Below are 13,233 nucleotides of genomic sequence, written 5' to 3'. Positions count from 1 at the left end.
GGTCAGGAGCACTAGCTCGTGGTCAGGCTATCTGCCTTCATACCCCAGCTTCTTCTTTTGCTGTTGCATGACTTGAGACAAGTCACTTAACTTTTTTGTGCCTCAGTTATAAACTCATTTGTAAAATGGGGATATAATAGTACTTCATGTAAGTGTTGTGAAAGTTCAATGAATAACCATAAAGCATTTAAAACAGTGCCTAACATGTAAGAGGTATTTACGTTAGCTCTTAAATCATTGATAACCTTTTTTAAAGCTCTGTTTTCTTATCAATATTTAAAAGGCCAGAATAGGAAATTCTTTTTAATGATTTTTATTTTTTCCATTATAGTTGGTTTACAGTGTTCAGTCAGTTTTCTCCTGTAGAGCGAAATAGATACATAGATGTGTACACATTCTTTTTCTCACATTATCCTCCATCATGTTCCATCACAAGTGACTAATTGTTCCCTGTGCTATACAGTAGAATCTCATTGCTTATCCACTCTAAATGCAATAATTTGCATCTGTAAACCTCAAGCTCCCAGTAGAATAGAAAATATAATCAAATGAGACTGAAAATTAACCAGCATGGTTTTATTTTCTAAAATCAGGTGGTGGGGAAGTCTGCATCTTGTGAGAACAAAGAACAAGATTCTTACTCTTCAGTAGAAAGTGAAAAGAAACCAGAAGTTACAGCCCCAGCCAGTTCCACACGTTTGAACAAACAAGTCCTTCCCCGTGACAGTCTTCCTGCCAATAATCAGCCACCTCGGAGAGGCCGCTGGGGGAGGAGAAACAGAAAAACCCAGGAACACTTTGGAGATAAGGATTCCAAACTACTCTTGGAAGAGGCATCAGCTCCTCAGGAACAATATGGCGACTGTGAGGAAAAATCAGAAACATCCCAGGAACAGTACATGGAGGGGGAGGAGCAGTCAGTGGCCTCGCAGGAGCAGCCAAGCCAGGATGGGAAGCCGGATGCTCCCAAGAGAAGACCCAGCGAGGGGCTTGAGCTCTGGCGAGGACCCCTGAAGAAGAGCCCTGAGCCTCTGAAGTGTGGGCTGCCAGAAGGCCATGACCGGTTGCCCCGGCACTTCGGCGAGGGGCGCTACGGGGATGCGGATGGGGCCCGGGCCCTGATGCGGGAATGCAGCGAGAGCAGTGAGGAGGAGGAGCCTGAGAGCCCTCGGTCTAGCTCCCCCCAGTCCTCACCAAGCCCACGCTGAAGCGGAAGGTGAGCCCCCTTCCCGCCCTGGAGCTCCTTGAGCTCTCAGAATCAGCACAGGGATTCTGAGTGTGTTGGCTTTTCAGCCTCAGGCCTCAGGGTAGCTTCTGTAGCTTGTGATCTTCCCAGTGAGCCTTTGAAATGAGCACTGACTTCTCTGGGTTCACGGGAATTCACTTAGAAGTCATCACCTCACTCAAGGCCAACAAACTGTTTTCAGCTTGCTGGTATGATTTCAGGTTATGACTTTTTAGGGATTTTAAAAGTATGTACAGCTGAGAAATGTTTCATCTTCACCTAGAAGAGGAGAGGAAGATATTACAAGTGGAACAGAAAGTGGGCGTATCGGTGCCCTGTGTTGGGAGCTCAGAGCCTTTCTTCTCACTTGGGCATTACTCTCTCCTCCCATCCCTCTCTCTCGTCTTCACCCCTCCTGTGGTTTGACTTTGTTTTAAAAGTATTTTCTGGAGTTCTTGTTGTGGCACTTTGGAAGTGAATCAGACTAGGAACCACGAGGTTGCAGGTTTGATCCATGGCCTCGCTCAGAGAGTTAAGAATCTGGCGTCGTGGTGAGCTGTGGTGTAGGTCGCAGACTCGGCCCCAATCCTGCATTGCTGTGGCTGTGGCATAGGCTGGCAGCTGTAGCTCCGGTTGGACCCCTAGCCTGGGAACTTCCATATGCTGCAGGTGCGGCCCTAAAAAAAAAAAGGAAAAAAAGTAAAAGTATTTTCTAAACTATATCGCATCATCTTGCAAAGTCTGAATGATGGTCAGATTATTAATAAATGTGCATTTATAATAATAAATTCTATTAAATTGTGTACCAGAAGTATCCCAGGATGTGGAGTGAACTTTAAACATTGCTACAGGCCAGCAGACTGAAGTGGGACAGCTTTCATCTAAAGCAATGAAATCATTCTTTTTTTTTTTTTTTTTTTTTTTTTGTCTTTTTGCCATTTCTTGGGCTGCTCCCACTCCCGCGGCATATGGAGGTTCCCAGGCTAGGGGTCCAATCGGAGCTTTTGCCACAGCCACAGCAACGCCAGACCTGAGCTCAGTCTGCGACCTAAACCACAGCTCACGGCAACGCCAGATCCTTAACCCACTGAGCAAGGCCAGGGATTGAAACTGCGTCCTCATGAATACTAGTCAGATTCGTTTCCACTGAGCCACAATGAGAAATGCCCTAAAAAAAAAAGTTTTCCATTTTAGAACAGTTTCAGATTTATAGATTTATTGCAGGGAAGTACAAAAAGTCCCTATGTTCCCCACACCCATTTTCCCCTATTATTAGCCCTTTACCTTGGTATGGTACATTTGTCACAGATAGTGAACCAGCGCTGATACATTATTAACTAGAATTCATACTTCATTCAGATTTCCTCAGTTTTCCCCAGTGTTCTCCTTCTGCCTCAGGATCCCATCCAGCACAACCCATTACATTTAGTCATCATGTCTCTTTAAGCCCCTCTTGTCTATGACAGTTTCTGGCACTCCTTGGTTTTGATGGCCTTGGCAGTTTTGAGGAGTACTAGCCGGATATTAGAAGGGGTGATGTGTTTTGCAAAGAAGACCACAGAGGTGAAGTGCCGTCATCGCAGCATAAAAGCCATCAGTATTCACCGATATACCCACTACAAGGGGATTTGCCATCAGTGTGCCCTCTCACTGTTATGTTAACCTCACTTATCTGGCTCTGGTTGTTTGTCAGCTTCCTCCACTGTAGAGTTACTCCTTTTTTTCCACACCCTTTCCCGTACTGTACTCTTTGGAAAGAAGTTACTGCCCGCAGCCACACTTGAGATGTGGGGAGTTATATTCTACTCCCTAAGAGCAGCATATCTGTATTAATTATTTGGAATGCTGCTTAAGAGATTTATCTGTTCTTCTTCATCTGTTTATTTATTCAGGCATTTATTTATATTAGTATGGGCTCAGAGATATTTACTTTATACTTTGAGTTATAATCAAAGTTCTGCCACTTCATTTATTAATTTGTTGCTCAAATTATTCCAGATTCAGCCATTAGGAGCTTTTTCTGCTTTTGCTCAATGTGCAAACCCTCATCATTGTGAAGTTGTTTTGTTTTGAGTACTTCCTTACATTTTTGTGCTACAAAATATTCCAGGAGTTCCCATCATGGCTCAGTGATTAGCGAATCTGACTAGGAACCATGAGGTTGCGGGTTCGATCCCTGGCCTTGCTCAGTGGGTTAAGGATCTTGCGTGGCTATGGCTGTGGTGTAGGCCAGTGGCTACAGCTCCGATTGAACCCCTAGCCTGGGAATCTCCAGTTGGTGCCTGTGTGGCCCTAGAAAAGGCAAAAAGACCAAAAAAAAAAAAAAAAAAAAAATTCCAGGTTCATGTTGTGTTTATCATGCCCCAATCCTATAATCAGACATTTCTTCAAAGAGTAGGGCCATGTTTAATCTAGTTTGAAAATTGTGTTCTCAACTAGAAGGACTACTAAATTTAAAGTAGAGAAAAATTCTACTATTCTTTATATAACTATGAATAATATATCTTTGCAATCTTAGGCTTATATTGTCTATTTATAAGATGAAATTATACTATTTCCCCATGTAAAAAGACAATAGGGAGTTCCTGTTGTGGCTCAGCAGGTTAAGAACTGGACATAGTGTCTGTGAGGATGCAGGTTCGATCCCTGGCCTCACTCAGTGGGTTAAGGATCCAGTGTTGCCACAAGCTGTGGCATAGATCTCCGATGTGGCTCAGATCTGGTGTTGGTGTAGCTGTGGCGTAGGCCTCAGCTGTACCCCTGGTTTGACCCCTAGCCCAGGAATTTCCCAGCCCACAGGTTTGGTCTTTAAAAGAAAAAAAAAAAAAAAAAAAAAACAGTATTATAATAGGCAGTGAGATCATGTATAAGATACTCGGACATGAAGTTTTGAAAAAATTCACTTGACTCGGAGTCAAGCTATTTTACAGCCATTTCTATACTGACTGGATATGACCTTAAAGCAGGTCCTATAACTTCTCTGGCCTCTCTAGAATGAGGTGATTGAAGTAGATCAGTTTTGGTGATGTGATATCTAATATTATATGATCTAAGGTGTTAAATCAACCCTAGTACACAGTTGTGTCTAATGTGCCAAATTCCAATAACAGATTTATTTTACTTTTGAAATTCTCACCAATACCAAGGAAATCTGTACTGACTCTGAATTCCCACGCTGCTCTGTGACTCTTTGTGGATAGCTCCTGAAAACAGTGTACAGCATTCCTAATGGTTCTGCTGACCTGCACAGTAGAGCTGTGAGACAAAGTGTTTTGTTTTGTTTTGTTTTGTTTTGTTTTGTTTTGTTTTCTTTTGTGGAAAGAGAATTTAAGGGACTAGGCTCTGTGTCATTTCAGTATTGAAATAAGCAGCTCCCTAGGGTGTTAAAATTAATGGAACTGTTAGTAATACCTGCTCTTTGGGTGCGCCTGTCTCTATTTTTTTACAAAGTTGTATTCAGTGATAATTTGTGTCTGTGATACTTTAGGTATAGTATCTTACTCTAGTATTTTGAAATAACATTCAAAATGTCTTTTGGCAAACAGCATCCTCATTTTATATGTGTTAATCCTATTAGGTTTAAAAACTATTAATTGTGTTATTAGTGGAAATGATAGCATTCATTACTGTCAATAAAATGCTTTCTTTCTCTTTTAAATAGAAACCAATTCTTCACCGAAGAAGGCGAGTCCGAAAGCGCAAACACCACAATAGCAGTGTGGTCACAGAGACCATTTCTGAGACCACAGAGGTATTAGACGAGCCTTTTGAAGACTCTGACTCGGAAAGGCCGATGCCAAGGTTAGAACCCACATTTGAGATTGACGAGGAGGAGGAAGAGGATGAGAATGAGCTCTTCTCTAGAGGGTACTTCCGTCGCTTGTCCTCCCAAGATGTTCTCAGGTGTCGATCTGCTTCTAAGAGGAAGTCAAAAGATGAAGACGATGACGAAGAGTCAGACGATGTTGATGGTATGTTTCACAGACCTGTTGCTTATTGCAGTTCTCTTGCAACAGAAAGGGCTGAAGACAGACATGACCCACTGGGCATGTGCAGGACAGCTTGTAGCTTCTAAAGAGTTGTAGGAAGTGTATTCATTCTCATTTTCTTTTTCAGTTCTTTGTCCTTTTATAAAAATGCTTTTTCCTAGTTCCTCCTTCAACTTACAACCTTTTTTGCCTCTGTAGAAAATATCTTGCTGTTAGGAAATTGTTCTTTTTTGCCTAATTTTCTCTCAGCCGTTATCTGAATCATTTGTTAATGGGTAGATTAGACTTAGCATAAGGAAAATATCTAATTAATAACCCTTTCCTAGAATGTGCAGTCTATAGACACAGTGTGTTTTGCTAATTATGTATGCTGAATGCTTAAAAGAGGCACTCAGTAAATATTGTTAAATAAATAGGTGCTTAGAAGGTAGTTCTTAAATAAGGTCAGATACATGTCAGTTTGGACTCACTTCAAATCTGTTCCTGAATCATATTTCTATTATGTCTTAGCTAGTAGTATAATAGATATTTATTAGTAAATTTCTAATGAAAGGTAACTGTACCTAAAAATAAGTTAAATTTTATGGCATAGCTAAAAATCCAGTGATTAGCCTTGTCATTTCCTCTTTAGAGATTAAAAAATGAGCTCATATATGACTTGGGTCTCAAACTAGTCATTCGCATCTTAGCCTGAAGTTTTTGCCCCTGTGTCACTCTGCCTCTGTCTGCAGTGATTGCCTTGATGGGCTCAAACTGAGCTGCTTTGCTTTGCTTGGTACATAAATCTGTAGCTTTTATGTACCAACTAGTTGAGCTTTTATTCTCCTTTTAAAAATAAATTCAATTTCAAATCTAGCATTTTCTCCAGTCTTATATTTTTATGTACTTTTAATGTAGTGATAAGATGAATAAATTTTTTGCTTTATTCTGAATGATTTTCCAGAATTACATTTTGAGATATAGAACTAAAAATTGATATTGTAAAAAATGTGGCACTTTATTAAAATTCTATCTTGGATCATTGCAGATTAAAATAATCTCTAAGTTCCTGTTGGACAAAGTTTTCTCTAAAGTAGCCATTACCTTTGTTTTCAGGTTATTACTGCTAACTATACCTTTTAGTCCCACTGGTTCCCCCCTGCACTCCCCAAAATTCCATTCTTACATTGGTGTTCTTCCCTTTAAAAAGTAATGGGAAATGTGAATGTACTTAATTCCACACCAAACTGTAGTATCTAAAAATGGTTAAAATGGTGAACTTTATATGCTGTGCATATATTCATTCATATATGAATATATATGATACTCCAGTTTTTAGAAGTAGAAAAAATTAATGAGAATATAATGCTGATATCAAATTTATTTCTGATAAACCATTGTCATTGGTACTTTAACTTTTGCTTCAGGTCAGTATTTGTCCAGGACTACATGCCTTGCAGCTATTCCTGTACAAACACTTTGGTTGGGAACAATGTGGGATTGTTCAGTCGTGGCCTAGAATCATTGGCTTACGATATTACCTGAAATAATGATTTTGGTAGAAACTAAGAAACCCAGAGCAGTAATACAAATGGCGAACAGAAAAAAAAAAAAAGCAATGAGCTGATTTGTAATTTAAACAGCAAAGACAGCTTGTCTACAGTAGTTGTAAGGGAGTTCCCACAGTGGTGCAGTGGGTTAAGAATCCAGCAGTAACAAACCTAACTAGTATCCATGGGGACACAGGTTCAGTCCCTGGCCTTGCTCCGTGGGTTAAGGATCTGGCATTGCGGTGAGCTGTGGTGTAGGTTGCAGATGCAGCTTGGATCTGGCATTGCTGTGCCTGTGATGTAGGATGGCAGCTACAGCTCCAATTCGACCTCAAGCCTGGGACCTTCCATATGCCGTGGGTACAGCCCTTAAAAAAAAAAAAGAATCCAACTGCACCAACTGCAGTGGCAGGGGTTGCTGCAGCGGCATGCATTCAGTCCCTGGGTGGCTCAGTGGGTTAAAGGATCCCACAACAGCTGAGGCGTAGGTTGCAGCAGCTGCTCAGATTCCGTCCCTGGCCTGGGTACTTCCATATGCCCAGGGTGCAGCCATAAATAAATAAATACATGAAGTAGCTATAAGGACTGTTTAGTATATGCATCTTTGTAAAGCTTATCTCCGTTTTCTAGATACGAAACTGAATCTTAGAGTAACTTCCCAAAGCTATACGGTTGGTAGTGATAAACTTGCACTGCCTTGAACTAGTTAGTGGGTAGGATTCTTTCATTGTTCTGTCAGTTCCATTATGTGACTTGAGAAGATCTCAGTAATTAGGTTTTTCCTGAGATTTTCTTAACCTGAAAATGAAGATAATCAGGAGTTTGGGATGATTACTCATTTCTCTTGTATGGGTTATCTCACAAGATCCTGTAATCTTTTTTTTTTTTTTTTTAATCCCTCCTGTGCAGACACTCCTATCCTAAAGCCAGTATCTCTATTGAGAAAATGTGATGTGAAGGATTCTCCTCTGGAGCCAGATACATCCACGCCCATGAAAAAGAAGAAGGGGTGGCCCAAAGGCAAGAGCCGCAAGCCAGTGCACTGGAAGAAGAGACCTGGTCGCAAGCCAGGACTCAAGTTGAGTCGGGAGATGGTGCCCGTGTCTGCTCAAGAATGCGTTGTTGAGCCCGTTGTCCCCCTTCCTAAACCTGGACGTAAATCCAAAATTCAAGAGAATGAAGAAACTGTTGAACCAAAAGACGACTTGCCTTTAACTGAGGAAAGGAAGGAAGAGGAGGAGCTGCCGGCGGAAGCAGAGGATGGCGAGGATGGGGAGGAGGAGGACACAGCCAGCAGTGGTGTCCGGGCGGGGTCTCCGGTGGACAGCAGCAGCCCCGAGGCAGAAGCCAAGGAACCCGAGGCAGGGGAGGAGGAGGAGAAGCCCCGGGTCCCCGCAGAGCAGCGGCCGGTGGTGGAGGAGCCGCGGGAGCTGGAGCGGCGTGAGCAGGAGGAGGAGGAGGACGCAGCTGCTGAGACCAACCAGAGCGAAGACCACGATGCAGATGATGAAGATGATGGGCACCCGGAGTCCTCGAAGAAGGAGGAGCCAGAGGGGCAGCCAGCCCAGGAGGATGTCACAGAGGAGCCCGGCAGCCAGGGCTCTTTTTTAGATCCTAATGTACAGAGCAGTAGGGAGAACCCAAAGGAGAAAGATGACACAGAGCCGGAGTCAGAGGAGGAGCAGACGTCCCAGGAGGCGTCCGTGCTGTCGGAGCACATGCCAGGCTCTGAGGACGATCACGAGGAAGAGTCGCACTCGAAGGAGGAGCTGATGGAGTTGAAAGGGGAGGAAGAGATTGCTCACAGCGAGCTGGATCTGGAAACCGTGCAGGCCGTGCAGTCTCTGACCCAGGAGGAGAGCAGCGAGCACGAGGGGGCCTACCCCGACTGCGAGGAGACCCTGGCGGCCTGCCAGACCCTGCAGAGCTACACCCAGGCCGATGAGGACCCCCAGATGTCCCTGGTGGAAGACTGCCACGCCTCGGAGCACAACAGCCCGCTGTCTTCCGTCCAGTCCCACCCCAGTCAGTCGGTGCGCTCGGTCAGCAGCCCCAGCGTGCCCGCCCTGGAGAGCAGCTACACCCAGATCAGCCCCGAGCAGGGGTCCCTGTCCGCACCTTCCATGCAGAACATGGAGACCAGCCCCATGATGGACGTGCCTTCCGTATCTGACCACTCTCAGCAGGTGGTGGACAGCGGCTTCAGCGACCTGGGCAGCATCGAGAGCACCACGGAAAACTATGAGAACCCCAGCAGTTACGACTCCACGATGGGCGGCAGCATCTGTGGGAACAGCTCCTCCCAGAGCAGCTGTTCCTACGGCGGGCTGGCGTCCTCCAGCAGCCTCACCCAGAGCAGCTGCGTGGGCACGCAGCAGATGGCCGGCATGGGCGGGAGCTGCAGCCTCATGCCGCAGAGTGGCGTCCAGCCCGCCGCCAACTGCAGCATCAAGTCGCCCCAGAGCTGTGTGGTGGAGAGGCCCCCAGCAACCAGCAGCCACCCCCTCCCCAGCCACCCCCACAGCCGCCGCCGCCCCCGCCAGCGCCACAGCCTCCGCCCCAGCCCCCGCCCCCGCAGCCCCAGCAGCCCCCGCCCCCACCCCACCCCAGCAGCAGCCCCCTCTGTCCCAGTGCAGCATGAACAACAGTTTCACTCCGGCACCCATGATCATGGAGATCCCAGAGTCCGGAAGTGCGGGGAACATCAGCATCTACGAGAGGATCCCGGGGGACTTCGGTGCTGGCAGCTACTCCCAGCCGTCAGCCACCTTCAGTCTCGCCAAGTTGCAGCAGCTGACTAACACCATTATGGACCCCCATGCCATGCCTTATAGCCATTCTCCTGCTGTGACTTCCTATGCAACCAGTGTTTCTCTGTCCAACACAGGATTGGCTCAGCTGGCTCCGTCTCACCCTTTAGCTGGGACTCCTCAAGCACAAGCCACCATGACGCCGCCCCCGAACTTGGCCTCCACCACCATGAACCTCACGTCCCCTCTGCTGCAGTGCAACATGTCTGCCACCAACATCGGCATTCCCCACACTCAGAGGTTGCAAGGACAGATGCCAGTCAAGGGGCACATCTCCATACGCTCCAAGTCCGCGCCCCTGCCCTCCGCAGCGGCTCACCAGCAGCAGCTGTATGGCCGCAGCCCGCCCGCAGTTGCCATGCAGGCCGGCCCCCGTGCATTGGCCGTTCAGCGTGGTATGAACATGGGGGTTAACTTAATGCCAACCCCTGCCTATAATGTCAATTCCATGAATATGAACACCTTGAACGCCATGAACAGCTATCGAATGACACAGCCCATGATGAACAGCAGTTACCATAGTAACCCTGCCTACATGAACCAGACAGCACAGTATCCTATGCAGATGCAGATGGGGATGATGGGGAGCCAGGCCTATACCCAGCAGCCTATGCAGCCAAACCCTCATGGAAACATGATGTACACTGGCCCCTCCCATCACAGCTACATGAACGCTGCTGGCGTGCCCAAGCAGTCACTCAACGGACCTTACATGAGAAGATGAGCAAGGCGGACTTAGGGTGAAAAACTTAAATATATATAAATAAAGGAACCTTTTATACTGACAAACCAGAGAAAAATGGACCTTTTTTCCAGTTAAAATATTGCTGTAGATTTAGAGAAATTTTTCTTTGGTTTATTTTATTTTTTAGAAAATCTGGTCTTCTCTTTTTTGGGGGGTTTGTTTTGTTCTGGGTTTTGGTTTTCTTCACAATCTTGAACATTTTACAGTAGAACTCATCTAAAAATGGATTTGGGGAATAGGGGAAACATGCACAAAAATCTTTTCATAATTAAAAAAGAGCCTTACTTTCTTTACATACCACATGGACAGAATTTGTGTAAAAGCGAATTATCTTTATTTTATTTTAAGATGTATGTTTCCCCTCACTGTTTGCAGCTCCCAATGTTGTCATTTTTAAATGTTCTGTATACATCTCGAGGGTTAGCCAGACCCTTTCCTCCAAACCCAGCCTTTCATTCCCTACTTCATTCCAGCAGGAGGCACTTATGGGAGACTCGGACGGGGACATGGAGAACACCCAAGCTCCTTAAACTTATTATTATTGTTAATATTATTATTATTATTATTAATAAAGTGAGGCAGGAAAATGCTTCTCCTCTTAAAATCCCCTCCACTCCCTACACAAGCATAAACACACACACACACACACACACACACACCTCTTGAAACCTTTCCCCAAGAATGTTTCTTTGTAGATGGACTTCATTGAAATGTTTGTTTTTTCTTAAATGTAATATAATTTTTTTTTTTTTTTTTACTACTCCCACTCAGCACTCAGAGACACAAAAACAATACTGTAAGTCTCAGTTTAACGGCAGAATCTCAGAGGAAAGCTGTTTGCAATCCTAATCCGGTCTTGGAGGAATAGAAATGGTCAATTAACAATCAGAAAGAGGAAATTAACCTCTGTTGTTATTAACACCTGATGAATCAGCCATAACGCACACACTCCTCGCAGCCTCTTGTTTTCAGTATGTACTTCGAGATGCCAAGGGTCTTGATTCTTGAGCCTTCGACTCTGATGAAACTCGGCAGTCCCTAGTGATCAGCCTCTCACGTTCTCACGTAAAGCGTCGGTGGATGACGTCAGTGATCTGAGAAACACCTGAGTAACCTTTGACATTGTTCGCTTTGTGCTGGAAGGGATGACGCGGAGTGTGTGTCTTAAGGGAGAGCGTGGTGTGAGTTTTATAGCTACTTACGTACCTCTAGTTTTCATTTGTCCTTTGAGATCCCGAGTTCATCCCCTGTGAATCAGAGTGCGCCAGCCCCGCCCCTGTGAGGGGCTGAAGAGAAGAGGGATAAACCAACCACCAGCATAGTCGGGCAAATCTGGACAGCAGGGTTTTAGCAGGCTCCTATGTTGCACCCAACTTCATTCTCTTTTCTCTTGTGCAGCCAGTTCGCCCATTTTCTTCTTGTTACTTGCTCCAGGGATAGGTAAAAAAAAAAAATTATATATATATATAAAAGTATATATATATACAATATGTTCCATCATTAGAAGATGGAAACTATTATACCACTTGGTATGTGCAGTCAAATATCCAAAAGGGGGGAAGTACTGCTTAAAGAAATACCTGTAAGCGTTAAACTCTCTCCTTTATTTGTACATTTTATATAGATAAATTTTTGAAGTACGAATTAGGCATTAAATTTTTTCAAATGCACAGGTTTGTTGGTTTTTTTTTATACACTTTAATTGACTTTCTCAATTAAGTGTGTTAGGTAGAGAAAGGCAGAATCCCACATCTTCCCGCTATCAATTCTGAGCATGTGCAAGGCTGTGTAGGACCCAGTTTCTCTGTATATACGATTCCAGTTCCCAGTCCGCTGTGTAGAATGTGCACTGTGCTGCCTCTGCCTACTCTTCGGCTCTGTCATTGCTTCCTGTTGGGGTGGGGGTGGGGGGGTCGGGAGGGAGGTGTATGGGGAGGAGGGGGGGGTCAAGGCAGAAGGAGAAGCTGTTGAAATGAGGGCCGTGAATTCAGTTTCTGTTGGTTTGCAATTGTGTTTGGTTTTGTTTCTTTAAAAAAAAAAAAAAATTCAATCGGGCAGCTCCCTTTTCCACAAGCCTTTTTGTGACTTTAGAACTATTGTAGAGAAAATGTTCTTTTCTATATTATAAAAGAAATTATCCAACACAGTAATATTGGTACCTGTCATTTTTTCACTTCTGTTTAAAAAAAAATGTATTTTTAGCAAGATAACTTGGGTAATCTTCTAAAAAAGAAATTTAAAAACTCACTGTTAGTGACTTTGATGCCTTTTAAAATAAGAGCTTTTTCATTTCATTCCATCTTTAAAATTTTTTATCTTTGTTGTAGAATATTAAAAACTATTTTAAGAAAGATAAAAATTCTCTTTAAAGAGATCTCTAGAGTGTGTGAATAGAGCTCCAGATGCCTCTAAAAGCCGCATGTACAAATGAAGCTAAGTCTATTCCTGTCTGTTTATATTTGCTTTTCCTGTTTTGTAACCTCTTTGTACTTTGTTCATGGTGACTTGTAAGCTAAGGGGAAGGGGTGCCTAGATGCCTTTGTATTTCTCCATGTCACGCGCTCCTGGGCCAGCTGGTCTCCTTCCTCTCCTGTATGTAATATCACTTTTTTTTCCCCTTTCTAGCAAGTACTTTCAAAAGAACTCTGTACATTTTAACATAAAAAAAAATAAATTATGTTGAGCCATTTTGGATGTCTGTCTTGCATGTGGAATTTTTCTTCCTTCCAAATATTTGAAACTCCCCAATTCTTTTTCTACACCAATTTCATGTTCCTCTTTATATGCCAAGTATAAGTTCTTGACCTTTGCTTTGAGATATCAGTTTTCATTCATAAATGTGTTTAAATGCCAAGAAAATAGATGGTTTTCTGTTTTGCCAAGAAAATGGTATTATAACCTCACTTTGGATTTTTTTAGGGAAACCCATTTGAAA

The 13,233-nt window shown here is 44.0% G+C and overlaps 1 protein-coding gene across 1 annotated transcript in view; it reads left to right on the top strand.

Moving 5' to 3' along the window:
* KAT6A (lysine acetyltransferase 6A) overlaps positions 1-12,992 on the top strand; it is a 107,157-nt gene extending 94,165 nt beyond the window's left edge. Inside the window, 6 exon segments of the mRNA XM_021078038.1 lie at positions 594-1,176; positions 1,179-1,216; positions 4,887-5,196; positions 7,653-9,227; positions 9,230-9,340; positions 9,343-12,992. Coding sequence (XP_020933697.1) covers positions 594-1,176; positions 1,179-1,216; positions 4,887-5,196; positions 7,653-9,227; positions 9,230-9,340; positions 9,343-10,277 — 3,552 coding nt within the window. The 3' untranslated portion in view covers positions 10,278-12,992.

The sequence above is a fragment of the Sus scrofa genome, chromosome 17 (assembly GCF_000003025.6).
Source record: "Sus scrofa isolate TJ Tabasco breed Duroc chromosome 17, Sscrofa11.1, whole genome shotgun sequence".
Taxonomy (NCBI): Eukaryota; Metazoa; Chordata; class Mammalia; order Artiodactyla; family Suidae; genus Sus; species Sus scrofa.
This window is presented reverse-complemented; position numbering and strand designations above follow the sequence as displayed.